The sequence below is a fragment of the Lepidochelys kempii genome, chromosome 2, assembly GCF_965140285.1.
Source record: "Lepidochelys kempii isolate rLepKem1 chromosome 2, rLepKem1.hap1, whole genome shotgun sequence".
In the NCBI taxonomy this organism is placed as follows: Eukaryota; Metazoa; Chordata; order Testudines; family Cheloniidae; genus Lepidochelys; species Lepidochelys kempii.
The window spans coordinates 261,119,376-261,140,309 of NC_136381.1; the positions used below are offsets into that span (position 1 = coordinate 261,119,376).

A 20,934-nucleotide genomic window follows, 5' to 3' on the forward strand; every position below is an offset into this window, starting at 1 on the left:
GGTCTCCAGCCCCGGAGCACCCACGGAGTTGGAGCCTAAGGCGCCACTTTTGATGTGATCAGTGGGGGGAGCAGCCGCTCCCCCTGCTCCCCCTCTAGCTTCACTCCCCCGTCCCTAGGAGCCAGAGGGACCTGCCCGATGCTTCCTGGGAGCCGCCCCAGGTAAGTACCCCCCGGACTCCCCACCTCGCCTCCCGGCAGGTCCCTCTGGCTCTTAGGGGCAAGACGGGGTGGGCACCCACTACAATGGCCCATGAGACCCTCCTGCCCGGTTCTGGGGACAGTCAGGGGACAGGGGAAGTGGGTGGATGGGGCATGGGTCTGGGGGGGGGCATCAAGGAACGCAGGGGGTTGGATGGGGCAGGAGTCCGGGGGGGGGGTGGGCCACGACCCCCTCGTGGGTTGAGGAGGGAACCGGTTGTTAAGATTTTGGCAGCTCATCACTGAATGAACGGGGAAGTAACAAAGCAGCTTCCAGGTTTATATAGGAATTACATACTATGAGCTCAATTTGTATACAGAGGCACCTAAGTCATGCATCCAAAGCATGCCTTTAAGAACCAGTTTGGTTCTTGAGACATATGACTACTCAGTTGATTAGACACACAAGGTGGGACCAACACGGCAACAGCACTGCATATCCACTTGATAGCATTAATAACAATACTCTGCATGTCTGTAATATCTTTCACCCAAGGATCCCAAAGCACATATAATTTCCAATCACTTCCAAGCCAGAAAGACTTAAGCCTCTCAGCACTTCAGGAAGGTAGGGTAGTGTTATTATCCGCATTTTATAGATGAAGAAATGAAGGCTATGTCTACACTGCCCCGGGTGTGAATAACTGGGTGCACCAAAGTGCTACACTATAAATCCTCCATATGGATGTTGTGGGCACTAACTAAAAGGTTCCTAGTTCATGTTTAATGTAGTTCAGTTTGAAGGGGACTATTTTTTAGCAGATTTCAGAGTGGTAGCTGTGTTAGTCTGTATCAGCAAAAAGAAGGAGCAGTACTTTTGGCACCGAAAAGACTAAATTTGTTAGTCTGTAAGGTGCCACAAGTACTCCTCGTTCTTTATGTTAGCAGAGTCCTCAGTAACTTGCCCAAGGTCACGGAGGATCTGCAGCAAAATCGGGAATAGAAACCAGGAATCCTGACTCAAAGGACCCCATCGCAAAACCATCCTTCCTCTCAATTACGGTAGGATAGAAAAAGTTGTCTGGGCTCTGACATTTGGCTCCCATCCTTCCAGTGATACAAATGATGCCACTATTTTAGCAAGATACTCCCCACTGACTGTCACAGCGTTTGGCTTTTGTTTTGAAATGGTGAGAGGGATTACTGCTAGAGCTGGCCAATCTTTTTTCAATGGATGTTTCGCTGTTGAAAAATGCCATTTCATCCACGTGGGTACTTACTGCAGGAATTTGTCGATGTTGATGAAATTTCTTTTAAGGGGGAAAAAAAACACCAAAAAGAAGCATTTCAGTCTTATTGGAATGGGCCATATCAATTTTTTGTTGCAAAATGACTTTTCATTTGGAATTTTTGATTTTAAATTATTAATGATAACAGCAAATATAAAAAGTCAAAATGTGAATGAAACAGTTCACTTGTATCAAAATGGAACATTTGAAATGACCCAAAACTATTTCCCCCTCTCCCTTCCCCCCCATAAATTTAGTTTTGTGAGAAATTTCAAAAATTCTTTTTTTGTTCCAATTTGGAACAAAATTTAAATTTGAAAGGTCAGAATTTCCCATAGAACACAAATTCTTAGTTTCTACCAGCTCTGATTATAACTTTATCAACTTTCAGACTGCATCCACTGGCTACGGGATTCTTTCAAAAGAGACTATTCCTTTAAGTACGGGTGCTCAGGGCTTTTTATTTTCCACACCAAATTCAAACACACCTTTTTCAAATGCAATTCTAATCTATAGCGTATTCATGCTGGGAAGTGCTTCTGTTTTCCAAATTTTGGGCTGCTAAAATGGGCAAAATTAGGAAGAGTTTTATTTTTTCTAAGCTACTATCCATAAGGGCTAAATATGTCCTTTGTATTTGTGCATCTAGTTTCTACTACTTTCAATACCACTGCAAAGACCAGTGCATTCCCTAGATGATTGCAAAAATCACTCTTTACTGACTTCATTCCATCTCTTGGCAAATGGCTGTGATCAGACCAGATTAGAATGGGCAAAGGGATTGTGAAGGCATAGCTGTCCAAGTGGAGGTATTCATGTACTGAAAGATCAATGGTTCATCCAGTCCATTATCTGGTCGTGGACACTGCTGCATGTAGGATACGTTAGAGCAGTGCTACTCAAAGTGGTGGTCCGCAGACTGGTGCCGGTCCGCGAGCCATCGGTTGCCGGTCTCCGCGCACATTGGAAAAAAAGTTTGCCGGCCCCCGACATCAGTCAGCTTGAGAAGCACTGCATTAGAAAAACCCGCTCCAAAAATGTGCCTAATGAATGTATTTCAGACTTTATGAAATGCTTTTAAATTGCTATATGCATTCATCTCACTTATACTTTCTTTATCACCTGTGTGGCAAATTGCCGGTACCATTATGATGGGTCCCACACTTCCTCTTCTTTGCGGGGGGGTGTTAAGGGCATAGTTTTCTGCCCCTGAACTAGGGAATTTACTGTCCCACTAGTAACCCAGAGAAGGGTAGTGGAGAGGGAGGGACCCGGGCCAGCCTCTCCTCTACTTCAACTCCTCCAAACTGCTCTCTGCTCCAACTCCTTCCCCTGGCTGATTGAAGCAGGGGGTTTTATCAGGTAACTAGCATCAGGTGCTCTAATTGGCTTCAGGTGCTCTTAATTAATCTATAGAAACCTTTCTTCCCTCTACAGGGAATAAGGCTTCTTCTCATCCTGGGACTGACATATCTCTCCTATATCCCTGAAAAAGAATTCTTCCTGACACCAGTAATCTCAAGCCCTGATAGTAGTGGCAGATTACTGCATATGCCAATGGGGCCCAGGCCCAGGGGCCCGAGCCAATTTGGGGCCCCCAGAAAAATCTCCCTCCATCGCAGCCCCAGAGCAAAGCTTCTCCAGTCTCGGTGCCACAGTGGGTGGGGAGGGGCATGGAAAGGAGTGATTGGGGGCGGGGCTGTAGGGGAAGGGGCGGAATGGGGGTGGGGCCATGGGCAGAATGGGGAAGGGTCTGCAGGGGAAGGGTGGAACAGAGGGGGACCATGGGTGGAACAAGGTGGGGTCGCAGGCAGAAGTGGGGGGCAGGGCCACAGTTCTGGTGCCGGGTCCCCCTCCCTTGCTCCAGCCCAGGGCCCTAGATCTTGCATGAATGTTGATTGTCTTAGTATCTCAGTCATTATGCATATTTTTAAATGGCTAGGAATGTTAATAATAGGAAAAAGCATTCTTGCCGTGTACGTTGGTGATTTCTTCAAAGAATCTGGGACATGCAACTTTTACCACTTCTCCAAAAGTGGCTTTGGGCCAGCAACTCAGTCCATCCCAATCCCCTGGGCATCCTGGAAAGAAAGAGAGTCTGAAATTAAAGAGACACCTGCAGAATGAGGCATTTCAAAAGTCTTGCAATCGCTTACGGAAAGATTGCCTGTGTCTTTATCAGTGGACCAAGTGTGAGACTCAGCTGCAGTTCTTACTTAGCCCAGATTCACAATTACATGGTGTGATGCTGGCAGATCAGGTGCCAGCTCTTGCCAAGGCTTTAGGAGTGTGTTAGTAACTGGTTAAGATGGGTATTGGGCTTATAACAATGTCTTTAGTGTTCAGACTTTATGAAATGCTTGTAAATTGCTATATGCATTCATCTCACTTATACTTTCTTTATCACCTGTGTGGCAAATTGCCGGTACCATTATGATGGGTCCCACACTTCCTCTTCTTTGCGGGGGGGTGTTAAGGGCATAGTTTTCTGCCCCTGAACTAGGGAATTTACTGTCCCACTAGTAACCCAGAGAAGCGTAGTGGAGAGGGAGGGACCCGGGCCCGCCCTCTACTCCGGGTCCCAGCCCAGGGGCCCTAGGGATAGTAGTAAACCACTTGAACTAGTGCTTCCTTCCCCTGGGCTACTTCCCTCTCCTGCTCTTCAGCTTGTGGGGCTTCCTGCCTTCCCTCTCTGCACAAGCTGGGTGTCTCGTTACCTAGGGTCTTGGTCTTCTAGCGAGCTCCGGCACTTCTCCAAACTCTCCTCTACTTCAACTCCTCCAAACTGCTCTCTGCTCCAACTCCAAACCACTCTACTCCAACTCCTTCCCCTGTCTGATTGAAGCAGGGGGTTTTATCAGGTAACTAGCGTCAGGTGCTCTAATTGGCTTCAGGTGCTCTTAATTAATCTATAGAATCCTTTCTTCCCTCTACAGGGAATAAGGCTTCTTCTCATCCTGGGACTGACATATCTCTCCTATATCACTCGCGGGCTGCCTTCTGGCCACGCTGTATCACACCTACTATAAGGAAATATTTACATTTTTGCCTGTAACTGAAAAAAATGTTTGCTCTGAAACTGTGAACCCAGTCAGAAGGGACCATCTCCTGCACAACAAGAAGGCCTATCAAAACTAAATGGGCCATTGTGGGACATCACAATACAAAGACTTTGTTAATTACCCTCTTACACCCATGAAGAGACTATGTGCAAAAGGGCTCATCCCATCAGCTTACATTTTGGAAGAAGGAAATAAAAATCTCTGACAAGAATTTTTTTTCATTTCTTTTGCTGTCTGGCCTCTCCCGTGAGAGCTACTAAAGAGAAGCATAGATTAAACTAGGTTAGCCGTAAAAGAAATTTGGAGCTGACAGATTCCTGCAACTCTGTCACCTTGTAAAACCATAGAGTGTATCTCAGTTGTGAATATATGCTTGCCTGCTTTAACATGGTAATAGCTCGTTTATTTTCTTAGTTAATAAATCCTTAGATAGTTTACCATAGAATTGGCTACAAATATTGTCTTTGGTGGGAGATCTAAGGTACAAATTGATCTGGGGTAAGTGACTGGTCCTTTGGGACTGGGAGTAACTAGAATATTTTGTGATCTTTGGTGTATACCAACCATCTATCACTAAGTCCAGCTTGCCTGGGTGGCAAAATAGACTAGATTGCTTAAGGGGACTGTCTGTGACTCCATGGTAAGGCTATATTAGTGCTTTAGGAGTTCACACTTGCTACTGGTGAAATCTAATTCTAGAACACACAACCAATTCGGGATCTCTGTCCTGCTTTTTAACAGTCTGCTGTAAGTTTGGTACTTACAGTCATGAGCCACTCTAGGCAGCATGACACATGGTTGTGCTAAATCCCATTCAGTTCCACAAATTTAGTAGGACGTTGTTTTTCTATTTTACAGTCATGGACACAGTATCTCACATACATTTTTCATCTCATCTGTATCTTTTCTTTTCTTGAGAAAATGGACATAAGAGCAGGGGTGAAAGTAAAACACAGATCTTACCAGTACGGGGCCCACTCTGCCCTCCCCCGGCAGGGGCAGGGCCTCAGGTGGAAGGGGCGGGGCCAGGGGTGAAAGTAAGTTACATTTCTTACCGGTGCAGTCCAAACGCAAGCAACCCTCCTCTCCTACATACTTCATGGATCCCTCCCACTGCATGACTTAGATATAGAAAATAAAGCTACTCCTACTCCTACCAGTAACTGTCTGTAATAAAACTTTAATATTGGAATAAGCCTGAAAAAGTGAAAACTCACTGTCACATTTTTCTCCTTGTCCTCCCTCCTCCTTCAGCCAGGCTGCCGACGTGGCTAGGCTCCGTGCTTCCCCTCCCCTAACCTGGCACTCAGCAGGGGCTGCAGTGGCTCCCCTCTATCTTGCAGCCGGGAGAAGGGGGACTGGCTGAGGGAGAAGCCTGCCCAGGACACATGCTGCCTGCTTAGGAACAGTTTAAACTCAGCTGTTCACTCTGCGGTTCACCCCTTGGGCTAAGGGGCCATTTCTGACATCCTTGTTAATTTCACTCACCGTTGTTGGGGTGTTAGATTTGAACTTGGAAATGGTTCCTCATTTTGATTGTATTTGTTGTGTATTATACTATTGGAGATTGCTTCATCCAGGGGGCAGAAAATAACTGCCCCTGCCTTGGTCGCCTCCCCCCCCCAACAACTCTGAGTGAAATTAACAAGGATGCCAGAATTGGCCCCTAATCCCAGGGTCTGAACCGCGGAGGGAACACCTGAGTTTTAAACTGTTCTTATGCAGGTGGCAGTTGTCCTGGGCAGGCGTCTCCCTCAGCCAGTCCCCCTGCAAGCTAGAAGGGAGCCGCTGCAGCTGCTAATGAGTGCCAGGCGGGGGAAAGCGCGGTGCCTACCTGCCTTCCGCAGCCTGGCTGGAGAAGGAGAGGGAGAGAAACAACAAACAAATGTGACAGTGAGTTGTCCCTTTCCAAGCTTTTATTAGCTCTGAGTTTAAACTGTTTGTTATGCAGCCAAAAGAGGGGAAAGTAAGCCAGTACTCAATGCTCCACTCATTTGCTGGTACGCTGCTGCACCTTTCCTTACCGGTACTCCGTACCTGCCCGGACCCGGCTTACTTTCACCTCTGCATAAGAATCAAGCAACTGCAATCCTAACTGTACCATCATCTTGAAAAAGGAGCTCTGGTAATCAGAAAAACAAAACTGGGCAACAAGAAAAATTGTTAATGGATTTATCCTCACATCACATCCATAAGGTATGGGAATAATAGTAATTTCCTTTTACAGATGAGAAACTGAGACACAGAAAGGCTAAATGATTAGCCCAGAGTCTCACAGGAAGTCGTGACAGGGGATTGAACCCAGGTCTCTCAAGTCGCAGGTTAGTACCTCAGGTTCAGTTCGCTTCCCTACTCTATCACAGACATCCTATGAGAGCCTGGACTAGTCCGTTAGACTTTCTGTGCCTCAGTTTTGTTCTGTGAAATGGGAATAATAGTAACTGCCTACTTACAGGGGCGATGTGAGGATAGCATAAATTCAGCTCCACGGAAACCAATGGACGTGTGACAAATTACCCAGCAGAGGATGTGACCCTCCCGAAGGTTATACTGGCTATGAATGTAAGCAATGGACAAATAAAGTGTATTATCAACGTAAAACACCACTACAATCAAAAAGAAAAAAGAGATGCTTCAAGATACAAGATACAAGATACAAGTTCTTTACAGAGCACAAGTGATGAGAAAAATCAGGCCAGACCTTCCAAAACTTTACTCAAGAGAGCAGGCCTTGCTTATGCAGCTAGCCCTATTGAAGTCAAGCACAGACTGCTCATGTCAGGTTTTGCAGCAGAGGGCCTATGTCTCTTACCTTTTAAGATGGGTAAAGTAGCTTCATTTTTTTCTAAACATAGAGCCTGGTCTTTCACCACCTGTTGGAATATCTTGCATTCCGGATGGATAGAAGCAACCTGGGCAAGAGATAGGTAGAAATGGTGGGTGCGATTTAACAGGTTCCATGGTGAATAACTCTCCCCTTTGCTGACATATTCTTAAGAATCTTAATGCAGTTGTTGGAGGAATACACCCTGGAGCTTGATATTAGATTCAAAATTAGACAGAGGTGCCAACTTTCTGATTTCCCCGGGGGTGCTTGACCCCTGCTGATCAGCGGCGGGCGGGAGGTGCTGGGGCGGGAGGTGCTGTTGATCGGTGGGGCCTACCAATGGGTGCTGAGCACCCACTATTTTTCCCCGCGGGTGCTCCAGCCCTGAAGCTCCCACGGAGTCGGTGCCTATGAATTGAGACTGTGAGCGCTTTGGGGGCAGTGACTTCCCAATCCCAACTGGGGCCAGGACAATACAAGTGATCAGCAACCGCAATTCCATCCGGGAGGAGCCATGGCGTGGAGTCATGGGTCTGAGCACATGTGTTTGTATCAATGGCTATGATGGGCCATTACGCAGAAGATGGGCAGCGGTAAGTAAAGTAGTAGAAGAGTTTTTCATTATGGTCTGAATTCTGATATACATTTTACATTAATATAACAAACGGCTGTGAACGCTGCATTCCCTGGGGACACCACCCCCCCCACTAAAGTCAGCAAGAGACTTATGGGGATGCAGTGAAAAATCTCCAGATATTTAAAAACGTAGTGTAAATGTATACATCAGCAAAAATGAGGGGTATCCATACGCTCACAACATTCAAGTTCACCTACTAAGCTGAAAGAGGAGAAATCATAGTTAAGAACAATGCAACAAAGTGGTATTCATGGCCATGACTCGATCTAGATGGCCCTCGCCACGGTGATATCAGTTCACAATCATTTATGGATTTTTAGCCTCACAACACCCTGAGGTTAGGGTGACCACCTTTTCAAAAGGCAAAAGCAGGACATAAGTAGGAGCCCTGCCCCCCTCTGTGGCTCCGCCCCCTGCTCCTCCTCTTCCCCCTCCCAAGCCCTAGCCCCCTGCGGAGGGCCTGGGGGCCCAAGAGCAAGCCCCTGCCTGTGTCCCCACCCTCCAGGGCATGCCACCCAGGGCAGGGTAGGGACACAGCAGCCTGGACTCTCTGGGCAGCTCTTACTATTCCCAGCTGCAGCTTCCGGCCTGGCCAGGGGGCGGGGCCGTGGGGGGGAGAGGAAGAGCAGGGGATGGGACCTCATAGTGAGGGGGTGCTAATGCCCACCTCAGTTCCCCCCCCCCTTCCCCCCACTCTCCCAGGGAAGAGACTGGCGCTGCCCTAAGCCTCGGGCAGGTGTAGAGCTACTTTGCAAGGAATTTGGGACAATTCAGTCCAGGACCGGGACTTGAACACTGTATTTCGGGACTGTTCCACCCAATTCAGGATGGGTGGTCCCCACTGCCTGAGGTACTCCTCCCATTTCATAGACAGGGAACTGAGGGATAAAATAGACTAAGTGATTTGCCCCAAGTCACACAGGAAATCTGTGGGACAGCCAGGCTCTGAACCAAGAACTTTTGAGTCCCACTCCACTACCTTAGCCACTAGGCCAGCTTTCCTGCCTGTATCTACTTTACTTACACTAGAGCATGAGGAGGCCAGGAAGGAAAGGGGAGACAGATGGTGGTGCTGGAACAAATCTTTGTGTGCTCAATTTAATTTGATGCTATTCGGTTTTTCAGATTGTCTCCACCAAACTGACAGAGGGCCTGATTCTCCACTGTCTTTCACTGATGTGAAACCGGAGTAACTCCATGAAACTCAGTGGAGTTACACAGTGTAAAACAAGTATAAGTGAGAGGAGTATTAGAAGCAGAGTATCTGAGTGCTACGTATTGATAGCACCAAAAGTTTCATTCAGCTGAAGCCACTGGGACCATATGAGTGAATAAGGCAACACGATTTGGCCTTTTGCAAGCTGGCCTATTTAAAACACACCCAGAAGCACTGAAAATGCTGATTTAATCTAAGTGATAGATTGCAGATTTACCGAGACATTTCTGAAGAACACTGTAAGCCACCCTAAGCCCCTAAGTAAAAGTCTTGTCTTTTATTATACCAATCCTGACATTACCACTACACTGGGTCTCTTTTTTCAGTCACAGGAAGTTGATTTATAGACTTATGGAATGTTGTCAATACACAGCGCAATTTAATGGGAAATCAGGATTCTGTTTTTAGCCTGAATGGAAATTTTACTGCCCACATAAACAGTTAAAACTGCACAGTAATCTCCACCTAGAGAAAAGGGCAAGATTTCATCTTTAAAAATCCTTTGCAAGAACACCTACATTTGGGGCTTTAAAGGACTGTGTGCCTTTTAAACGTGTGGCATCTGCGATGGCTCACATATTAGAATGGAAAGAGAATGAAAGAGTTAACGTGAAAAGAAAACAAAGACACACTCTAAACAATGGTTAATTTTCACCCATTGTGCTTTGACAATGGGCAACCTTAAATATATTTTTTAAAATCAGCATGATCAGCTCCTAAAATAGCATCTCTTGTTATTGTACATTAGGAATACGCTTCTGAATTTAGTCTCTGAGGTGCCACAAGTACTCCTTTTCTTTTTCTGAATTTGCTATTATTCAGAATCCAACACAATGCTTCTTTAATTTTTTATCTTTTCAACGATATTGCATTTTGCACTGTGCTGGCACAACAAACAACTTTAGAAGCAGTAATAAAATGATTACTATGAAAATCAACCGCAATTTACATTTAAAAAAACAACAACCTTTCAGTGGTTTGGCTGGAAATAAGCTGTTTCTTCAGCTCCTAAAGTGTTTGTAACTGGTTGTTGATAATGGGAAATTGTTTATAGCTGGGATATTTTTACGCTGGGTGTTCGAAAGTCATAGGCATACAGCCTGGTGCAATGCAATTTATTTTGCGTAGAGAATCCTTTCTCTGACATATCACAAAATGAAACCAGTTGGCAGCCAATGTCATCATTATATAGGGCTAGCTTCTGTCCCCCTTACACCGAGTAGAACCTAATTCTGAAAATGGTCCCACTGATGGGAATGGGACTACTTGCAGAATATGGTACTGTTCAGCATAAGAGTGAATCAGGTCCTTAGCATTTAATGTTTATATGGCACCATAAGCTTGCATGGAGGTAAAAGAAATAGTCCCTGTACTAATGTGCAGACCATGAACACGATAGGACCCGAATTACATTGTTCCATCTGGTAAGTGGAGTTGTGTATGTCATATATGAATGCATTGCCAGTACCCTTCCCCTCCTCCCCATTCCTATCACTCTGAGCTAGGGTGACAGATAGCAAGTGTGAAAAATCAGGACAGGAGGTGCTGGGTAATTGGTGCCTATATCAGACAAAGCTCTGAATATTGGGACTGTCCCTATAAAATTGGGACATCTGGTCAACTTACTCTGAGCATTAATCTGAGATCAGGTGGGTTTGCTGGACATTTTAGCACTTGATCCACTTCCTGCACTTTCCTGTAGATGCAGCATGAACCTGCCTTATCATCTTGATGGGGCTTGACCTGCTGGAATTCGAAACTCAATGGTTTTGCATGGGTCTATCTCAGCTCCAGTATAATGCAAGTCTATCCTCAGGATTAGGTGGGTCTCTTTGGGCCTTTGAGAATTAAGATGCTCTATATTTGAATATCTATCAAATTCATGCATGGTATTCTAAGGCAGCTGTCACTATGCTATCCCTACCAAAGGTGGAAACCTGATTATGTTCCAGGCTGCTGTTGCTTCTCCTCTCCCTTACCCCATTCCACTGTTACCAGAACAGGTCATCTTTAGGTGTTATCTTGTTCAGTTATTTTAAAAAAAGTTGTGGCCCCTTGGCCATTAGCATCTGTCTTTGTTGGTCCCTGCTAGGAGTTTGGCCCGTACGCAAGAGTTAACTAGAGCTGGTAGGAAAATGGGGGTTTTATATGCAGAAAAAATCTACAAAATAATATAAAAATATTCAGTTTCATCAAAAATTTTCCACAGATAAATTCAAATGTTCATCAAAAAAACTAAAAAATCCAAATCTTCTGCACAAAAACTACAAGATTTTGTCAAGAACATCAAAGCAATATTTCATACCAGGTTGACCCAAATTGAAATATTTTGGATTGCTAAACGGAGTCAGAATATTTCAATTCAAGGATGGTTCAGTATTAGACTGTGTCCACATGTGCTGCTGTGATACCTCATGGGAGTTGTACTTCAAACGGAGCTGAAGTGAAATAGTTCAAATCAGGAACATCAAAACATTTTGTTTTGACAGCAAAGGTGAAAACAAAGTGTTTTGATATCTCTGAATTGACGTTTTCGGCCAAAAATGTTTGGCTGATGGAGTTTAGTCAAAAACTGTTTGGTTTTCAGGGGTTTGTGTTTTTCAATAAAAAGCCAAAGATTGCCATGGAAATCAGCCACTTTTTTCAATACATAAAGCAAATGAAGGGGGGTTGAAACCCCCATTTCACATTGAAAACCAGTTGCAGTGGGAAATATTCTGCTTGTTCTCATGTTACCGTCCCTTCTCTTGCAAAAAAAAAAAAAAATCCAAGGAATTCTTTAATAGCTGCACATTTCATTTCAAAGAAAGTGTCTCCAAACCAAGTGTCCTAGCACCATGCTAGGATAGCTCAGTGCGGTCTTACCAGGAATAATGCCACCTTGTGCGTCACCATCCCAAACTCTTTTTGTGTCTCTTAGGAAACTCCAGTCTGACTGTTGGCTAAGGTCAATCATGCTAAGATTATGAGCAATTAGAACATCAACATTTTAACAAGGTGTTTCTTGTTATAAGCTACCATTTCAGAAATAAATTGCAAAATGTCTCTGTTTGTCAGGACGCCTAGTGGCCTTTGGCACGGACCATCCCATATGTTAAATATCATCATTGACCCGTCAGAGCTTGCAAATTACCACAAGTCCAACAGCAGCCCTACCTATGGCCTGCCTAGCAAGAAACAAAAATGATGGAGCTGTATGCTACCGAGCAGGTAGCCTTACTGAAAGCAAACACGGTTATACAAGAAGAGGGGGAAACATCCCTCAGAAATACAATGTGTGATGATGTTAAACTAGCTGGCCTTCCTCGGGGCTTTAAAAAAAAAAAAAAAGGTAAATTATTTTGCACTCAGAAAACCCTTCTGGCCAGAACATCGTCTGCTGTTGCTGACTGTCTCTCACTTGTACTTTACACAATACTTGGTTATTCGTCTTAAATGATGAACAGTAACAATTTAGGGCTTCAGACTGCAAGCTGCTGCATGTCCACAATTCACAGTGGTCTCAATCCATCTAAGGTACTTACATGGCCCCTGCTATCATTGTTTCTGAAGCCTTACAAACTTTGCTGTATTTATCCTCTCAGTACCCCTGTGTCCATTTTAGGGATGGGGAACTGAGGCACAGAGCAACTACGGGGCAGATTTGCAAAGGCATCTAGCTTCTGAAAACCAATGGGAGTGAAGCTCCTATATATCACGTGACCCTTCAAATATCTACCCCTAAGTGACTTGCCCAGGTCACACAGGCAGCCTGTGTCAGAACAGGGACTTGAACTCAGGGACCTTAAGTCCAAAGCTACTGCCCTAACCACTGGGTCATCCTTCCATCTTCCTTCAGAAAGCTCAGCGTCGAACAAGGGCTGTCTACTTACAATAGGGATGGGTGTGATAGAAAATCCTAAACTAGAATCTGGCCTCGTAAATCTGTTGTATTCTTAACATCAAAATGCTTAGAATGCTGAAAACTCCAGCATTGTGCAAATGAAAAGGACGTGATACTCTATTTGTTTGCTTTGTGAAATGCCAGCTTGTCTGTATCAGAAGAGTAAAACCACAAGCTGTATCACCTTGGGCTGGGATCCTTTCAGGTCTCATCAAATGAGCAATACCAAGTCTGGCAAGTGCTTGCATGGGAGACCTTCAAGAAACACCTGCCTACTTCAGGAGACATTACCTACTCAGTTGGCAACTACCATAGAATCATAGAATATCAAGGTTGGAAGGGACCTCAGGAGGTCATCTAGTCCAACCCCCTGCTCAAGGCAGGACCAATCCCCAATTTTTGCCCCAGATCCCTAAATGGCCCCCTCAAGGATTGAACTCACAACCCTGGGTTTAGCAGGCCAATGCTCAAACCACTGAGCTATCCCTCCCCCCAAACTTACCCTCACAGCCCAGCCAAACATAATGCCCCAAGGGCTGCTATGATGCCAAAAATGCAGTCTTTAGATGAGCCATACCACAGTGGTCCTGTCAACATGTGGTCATTAAAAATTCTTAGCACATTTTGAAAAAAGCAGGGCTGTGAACTCCAGGCTGGGATACATTCTATCTATCCTCAGAAAGTCAAGCCCCTGGACAATGTCTCAAACTGGGCACCTGACTTCACCAGTCCCTTTTGGCAACATAACCCAAAGTGTTTTGAATAAATGTGTAACCAAGTCTGGTTGGACGTTATTCACAAGCAGAAAAAAGGGCCACATTCGTCAGATAAATTCATAGGCTGTAAGGCCAGAAGGAACCATTATGACGATCTAGTTCAGGGGTCTGAAACATGCGGCCGGGAGGCCGCATGCGGCCCATGGAGTTATTTCCTGCGGCCCGCCATAGGCACCGACTCCACCGGCAGCCAAGCTCCCTTCCCCCGCACCTCCCCTCCTCCACCCCCACCCCCAGCGTGCCGCGTCCCGCTCCTCTGCTTACCTCCCCGAGCTTCCTGCCACCAAACAGCTGCTTGGCGGCGCTTAGCGCTTTCCAGGAGGGGGGGGGGGGAGCAGGGACTTGGCACACTCAGAGGAGGAGGCAGAGAAGAGGCAGGGCTGGGGCAGGGATTTGGGGAAGGGGTTGGAATAGGGGCAGCGAGGGAGCAGGGTTGGGGCGGGGACTTTGGGGAAGAGGTTGGAACGGGGCGGGGAAGGGGTGGGAAGAGGTGGGGCAGGGGCAGGGCCTCATGGACTAGATGAGCAGTCTGAGGTATGAAGTTCAGCATGTATGATTCTTTGCTGTGAGTAGTTGGGAAGAATGTTTGTTAAAAGTGGCAACGTATTTTGTATGAATAGTTACTTTAAAAAGTTCCTGCCATTACAGCTACAGTGATAGACTGTTAGTGTAGATCATCATCAGTGTTACTGACCACATAAGGAATAGTTACAGGTGTTTATATTTTATTAAAACCCCTCTTTGCATTACCGTTTTTAAAAAGTGAATACATTGACTTTTAATAGCATTCTATATTACTCTTCATTTTTTTCATTTTTGACTATAAATGTATTAGTCCTCATGTGGCCCTCATGGTGATTTGAGTTTGAGATCCTTGATCTAGTCTAACCGCCTGCGGGTCACAGGCCTGAGAACCTCAGCCAAGAATTTCTGTATCAAGCCCAAAAATTGTTTGGTGTGAGTAGTTCTCATAGTTCTCATCCCCCACTGCACATACAGCTCCAGTGTTCTGGGACAGTCTTTCTATATTTCTTCACCCCATCTCTCATTTCAAATCGCACCTGAAAACATCCCTTTCTTCCCTGGCTTGTACTCTTTTATTCCCCCCACCCCCTGCATGCCATAGCTCTGATGACCAAGTATTTTCATCCCCTTCACTTCCCCGTCCTCTCTTTATAACATGGCTGGAATGTACACCATCCATTGTCAACTGTTTTGGCGGGTTTTTTAGCCCCATATGGTGTTTTGGGCCACAGGAAAAACATAGCAAAGACATTCCACAAATTAAAGTCATATTATACTGAATGGCATATTTCACCCCCAAGTTTCTCTAGCAGCTGTCGGGGGGTGTTCCAAGCATTGAGTGGAGAAGCCCTGGTGGGCCTATTGAACCACTCTTTAGAAAGCTCATTGTCATATGTTCTCCAGCAAATAGGACATTGTTTATGAGCTCATTGAGATTTGCCATAAAGCACAGTCCCCATTTCCCCAGTCTCTGCAAGGCCCTGAGTGCTATTTGTGGGGCAGAGAGCCTGATCCATAGACCACTGAAGTCAGCGGGAGAATTTCCATTGCCTTCCGTGGGTCATGGATCAAGCTGCGAGTGCCCCGAACTCACTTTGATTTCAGCTGAGCACCTTGCAGGACTGGGTCTGTCGTCACTGCAGCTCTGAAGTCCCTAGCACACTGTACACCCAGAGTAATTTGGGGGAGATTTTGAGATGTTACAGTGATTGTAACATGACTGTGCCCCAGGAAACCAGCCAGGTTCATTTCCCTTTCATATAAGGAGCTTTCATGATACCTTTATGCACTGAGGAGTTGTCAAGGTTCCTTCCCCACTCTGAACTCTTGGGTACAGATGTGGGAACCTGCATGAAAGACCCCCTAAGCTTATTCTTACCAGCTTAGGTTAAAAACTTCCCCAAGGTACAAACTTTGCCTTGTCCTTGAACCGTATGCTGCCACCACCAAGCATTTTAATCAAAGAACAGAGAAAGAGCCCACTTGGAGACATCTTCCCCCAAAATATCCCCCCAAGCCCTACATCCCCTTTCCTGGGGAAGGCTTGATAAGAATCCTCACCAATTTGTAAAGGTGAACACAGACCCAAACCCTTGGATCTTAAGAACTATGAAAAATCAATCAAGTTCTTAAAAGAAGAATTTTAATTAAAGAAAAGGTAAAAGAATAACCTCTGTAAAATCAGGATGGTAAATACCTTATAAGGTAATCAGATTCAAAACATAGAGAATCCCTCTAGGCAAAACCTTAAGTTACAAAAGACACAAAAACAGGAATATACATTCCATCCAGCACAGCTTATTTTACCAGCCATTAAACAAAAGAAAATCTAACACATTTTCTAGCTAGATTATTTATAGATTATTTACTAACTGTACAGGAGTTGTAAGGCTGCATTCCTGATCTGTTCTGGCAAAAGCATCACACAGACAGACCAAACCCTTTGTTTCCCCCGCCTCCCTCCAGATTCGAAAGAATCTTGTCCCCTCATTGGCCATTTTGGGTCAGATGCCAGCGAGGTTACCTTAGCTTCTTAACCCTTTACAGGTGAAAGGGTTTTGCCTCTGGCCGGGAGGGATGTTATAGCACTGTATACAGAAAGGTGGTTACCCTTCCCTTTATATTTATGACAGGAGTGTCCAGCATGTAACTATAGTTACCACAAGGATATTCTAAGTGCACAATACCACCGGGAACCGAAGGGAGGTATCCATGGGCAGTCTCTTTATTAAGGTTAGGGTTAGGGTTAGGGTTATGAAAACATCGTATAGCCTCTGTGCTGCCATCTAGAGGTCTGTCTGATAGGACCTAAAGTTGGGCCCTGTCACCAGGTCACCACCCTGTGCATATCCTCATGGCAGGACACAGTGCTGCAGTTTCCAAGACAGAGTTTGCAGCCTCCCTTTAGCGGTTTATGGCTCAGCCCTCTGGCCAGGCCTTTGTGAAAGTTCAATACCCTCCCCTCCTCAGGGTAGTAGAGTCCAAAGGCACAGTGAGTCCCAAAACAAACACAAAATAAAGGAGTCTTTGGCCCCGCTGAGCTTAGTTCTCTGCCCCTCTGATGTTATTCATGCAGCTGCACTCCCTCTGAGCTCAGCTCTCCGACCCCAGCCTTCTCCCCAGCTGGGACATTCCATACCTTGGCCTGTGTTACCACCATCAGCAGGTCCCTAATAAACCCAAAGAGTCTAGTGTCAGCCCAGCCTTCTCACCAAGGAAGCTCTGACCAGCCACAGTCCTACTCAGCTCAGATCAAGCCAACTTCTCTCCCCAAGCACAAGCCGCTGGTCTGTTTTCCTTCCCAACCAGCTAGGACTGAGCCACGCTCTCCCACTTTTCACAGGCCTGACTCCATTACAGGTGTGGCAGGCAAGGCTGATTATGCTCACCACTGTTCATTATCTCTTTCCAGCCCATGTGGGGTTTGTTTACTCACCACAGACCCTGTGTTGTTTTTTGGGTCTGTTTAAAGAGTCTATATATCGTTCTTTAGTTTCGCCAACTCTGGTGCGGATCCATTCTCACAAACATAGACTTGACTGTTTGGGCTAAATGGAGTCACACTGGTATAAATGATGCTGATGGTATTTACTTAGTATGCTATTTGCTGCATGAGTCAGGAGTCTGCACTGATGCCAGAACACTGCTATGAGGAGTTATATCCAAACCTGCAGCTGCTTTGCTTTCTCAACTATGAGACCTTTTCCCCAGCTTGGTTTGGAAATTACAAAAGGTAACACATCCCAATGGTTAAAGCTCTCAAATGAAGAAACTATGAAAGTTAGCCACACATTTCTAAAGCAGCAGAAGGGTTCCATCCTGAAGATTTGGGTCTAAAAATGGGTAAAGGTCCAGTGTGGTTCTCTCTTATCCAAACCATTCTGCCTACTGGTTCTGATTGGCAGTGAGCATTGTGATCACAGCCTCTCTTTTTAAACTACTTTTTACTGACTACCCTTTGGGTTAGCCTCAAAATTCCTCCTTGTTGCTTGCTAGGTCTTACACAGACTTGGTCCAGAATGCTCGCTATGTAACCACATGTGTCCAGTCATTCTCCCCAGTCTGTTAATTAGGTTATTTCAGGAGTCTTTTTTGAGCGAACACGACAGGCTAGGGGGCATTTTCCGTGCGTTTTTCCTCTTTCTGAAGTTGATTACCTATGGAGTAAGACAAGCTGATTCACTGTCTGCCTTACAGATTTCATTTAAGCAATAACTTTTCGAGACTGTTTTTAAAGGTTGGAGCAAAGCTTGAATGTTTGTCGGTTGTATCAGATTATATCTAGTGATCTGATTATATCTCAACTGCATAGATCTATACATATAGATGTATATATACATAGATATGTGGCAATATATGCACATAAACCTTGTAGACATGCATATATGGACACATTGCTGTAGTCTGTATGTAAATATATACAACAGACATTTTTTAACTATAACCTGGAGGAAGAAATGAAAACATAGTGACTTGAATTTATCCCAAAGTAGGTCAAATATTTAATTACCATTGATGCTTTAAAAAGGAAATCGCTGCCCAGTTTCCCCTCTCAGTATGCGTAATATCTGTTGCCATTAAAGGCCTGATCCTGTATTCAGTGCATACCCACAGCTCTCTGTGAAGAGGAATTTAAGGTGCACAAGGAACGGACGATGAGACTATAGAGGGAGTTAGGCATGTCCTACCAGCGGGGAGTGTCTTAGTCAGTCGAAGCTGTGTGTCTAACTTCCCATGAAATGCTTCATTAAGACATCTTTACACCTCAGTAGCAATCCCTCCTTTTTTACAATAATTACCTTTATTCCACTTTACTCGGTAAAAATGCTTTTTGGCTAAAGAGGCATGTGTAGGCCTGTGGATGGGGCATTCAATTGGTCTGTGGCCTCGTGCATGTCAAATCCCCTTTTTGTAACTCTGTTTCCCTTCCTGCCCCTGAGCGCAGACAATGTCTCTTGCTATGCATTTGCACAGCCCCTAGTACAGTGGGGTCCTAATCTCACTTGAGTGTCTAGATGCTACTGTCATGTGCATAAAGAATAGTTTTAGCACTCTTTTTGGCCTGGCTTTGCAAGGTGATGAACATCTCCTGAGAAGTAGCGAGTACTCAACTCTTACTGAAGTTGATGGGAATTGAGGGTGATCAGTGTCACATAGGAAGTTTTCATCATCTTGAATGATTGGGCCTCTAGTTTATTTTCATGCCTGGACAAATATTTGATCAGAGGATCCTTGTTGGAATTATTCTTCCACTCTACCTTGATCTTCTGGCAGAGGAAGGAAACATTTGCTTTCTCTAAACACCTTGTGGATTTGGGGTTTTTCTGCATTTCCTATTTAGAATCCAAAGTTTCTCCTCAACCAGTAAAAAATGACTAGGAGTACTTGTGGCACCTTAGAGACTAACCAATTTATTTGAGCATGAGCTTTCGTGAGCTACAGCTCACGTCATCGGATGCATACCGTGGAAACTGCAGCAGACTTTTCCACGGTATGCATCCGATGAAGTGAGCTGTAGCTCACGAAAGCTCATGCTCAAATAAATTGGTTAGTCTCTAAGGTGCCACAAGTACTCCTTTTCTTTTTGCGAATACAGACTAACACGGCTGTTACTCTGAAACCTAAAAAATGACTGATACTTAGCTCACTGACTCTCCTAACAGATGCATCTGAGGCTCGGGTGTGAGTGACAAAAATGATGCCAAAGGCTATGTGGTACCTACAGGTTGTCAAGCAGGAATTTCTGTCCTGTCTAATCCCATGGGACAAGTATGTTATGTCTGGTACTGTCTGTTACAATATTTTGAACAGATAAGATAATAACTGGCAGTGCACAGATGTGTGATCATTCACCCCAGCCATGACTGCCGTGAAACAGGAAATCCTAATACCAAGCCCTGGTAACAGAGGTTATAAACACAGATTCAAATCCAGCACACAGGTGTTTCTGCTCACTGTGTGGGCACGTAGAAAGTGAGGCCAATGCCTCTGTGACTTTAGATATAGTATAGCACATCTTGGTGCTTGAGATCACTAAAGGTATTCATCAGTGCTCTATGGAACTGCACGTGCTCTGCACCTTCCTAAGGAAATACACACACACCTCTGTTATATTCTGGTTCTGCAGCAAAGTTCTCTTCCTCATGATCACTATAGCCCACGGAGGTCCCCTTCAGGCCACTTTAACTTGGGATGTGGATGCTTTGCATACTTTTCTGTTTTGTTGTTGTTGTTGTTTGGGTTTTTTTTTACTGATTGGACAATATACAGCTAATCAAAGGCTTTATCAACCTTTAAATCATATGCAAAGCTTCCCCCCGGGAAGTGGAGCACTAGATAACTCTAACTTGTAAAGTCATTTTTTTTTTTTTTTAGCATTTGTCAAATGAATCTCTCCTTTCTTCTGCCCTTTCTGGCTACTCCCAGCATGGTAGGGTTGGGTTTTTTGTTTTGTTTCACCCCCTCCCGTCTTAGGATGACAGACACCACATCTGTACAACAACCACCAGACCCACAGGCGGATGTGAAAGATCCAGATGTGTAGGGCAGAGGGAAAGTGCCCCACCCAGATGTGAGCGCACGGGGGAGAAAGCCAGATGTGGGGACCGGAGCGCAAATGCCCCATCCAGGTGCGAGCGCCCCCGGCTCTGGGATCACCCCGCCGGCCGCCCGCGGCAGCCCTGCGCCCTGCATCCCTCCCTCCCCCGCGCAGCGCAGGGCGCACGGCGCAGGGCACTCACCAGCGGGAGAAGCGCCCAGGAGAAACACAGCATCTTCAGCAGCCGCTGGCGCGTCCTCTGAGCTCTGGCTGCCGGAGCCGGGGCTCAGCTCAGCCCTTCCCCACCTCCCAAGTCCCGCCCCTGCCTCCTCCGGATCACGCTGCAGCTCGCTCCCCAAGGGTCCTTCCCCAGCTCCCCTGTTCCTGGGGCTCTGGGCGAGTCCCGCTCCAAATCCTCCCAGCCTCCCCAGAGCTCCAGTCTCTCCTTACCTTGAGGCTGGGGGGGGGGTGGGGGGAGGCTGGGTCCACCTGGATCCTGCCGAGGTTTGACACCCCCCCCGCGGAGTCCCCGACTCAAAAGC

General features: G+C 45.7%; 1 protein-coding gene across 3 annotated transcripts in view; it reads right to left on the reverse strand.

Moving 5' to 3' along the window:
* The window catches only part of LOC140907853 (pituitary adenylate cyclase-activating polypeptide type I receptor), a 40,883-nt gene extending 20,242 nt beyond the window's left edge, over positions 1-20,641 (reverse strand). For all 3 annotated transcript variants that reach the window (XM_073334757.2, XM_073334758.2, XM_073334755.2), the window contains exons 1-3: positions 20,595-20,641; positions 7,304-7,403; positions 3,403-3,510 (exon numbers count right to left, since the gene is read on the reverse strand). In XM_073334757.2, coding sequence (XP_073190858.1) covers positions 3,403-3,510; positions 7,304-7,403; positions 20,595-20,627 — 241 coding nt within the window. In that variant the 5' untranslated portion in view covers positions 20,628-20,641. The remainder of the gene's footprint in view (positions 1-3,402; positions 3,511-7,303; positions 7,404-20,594) is intronic.
* Between the last annotated feature and the right edge of the window lie 293 nt (positions 20,642-20,934).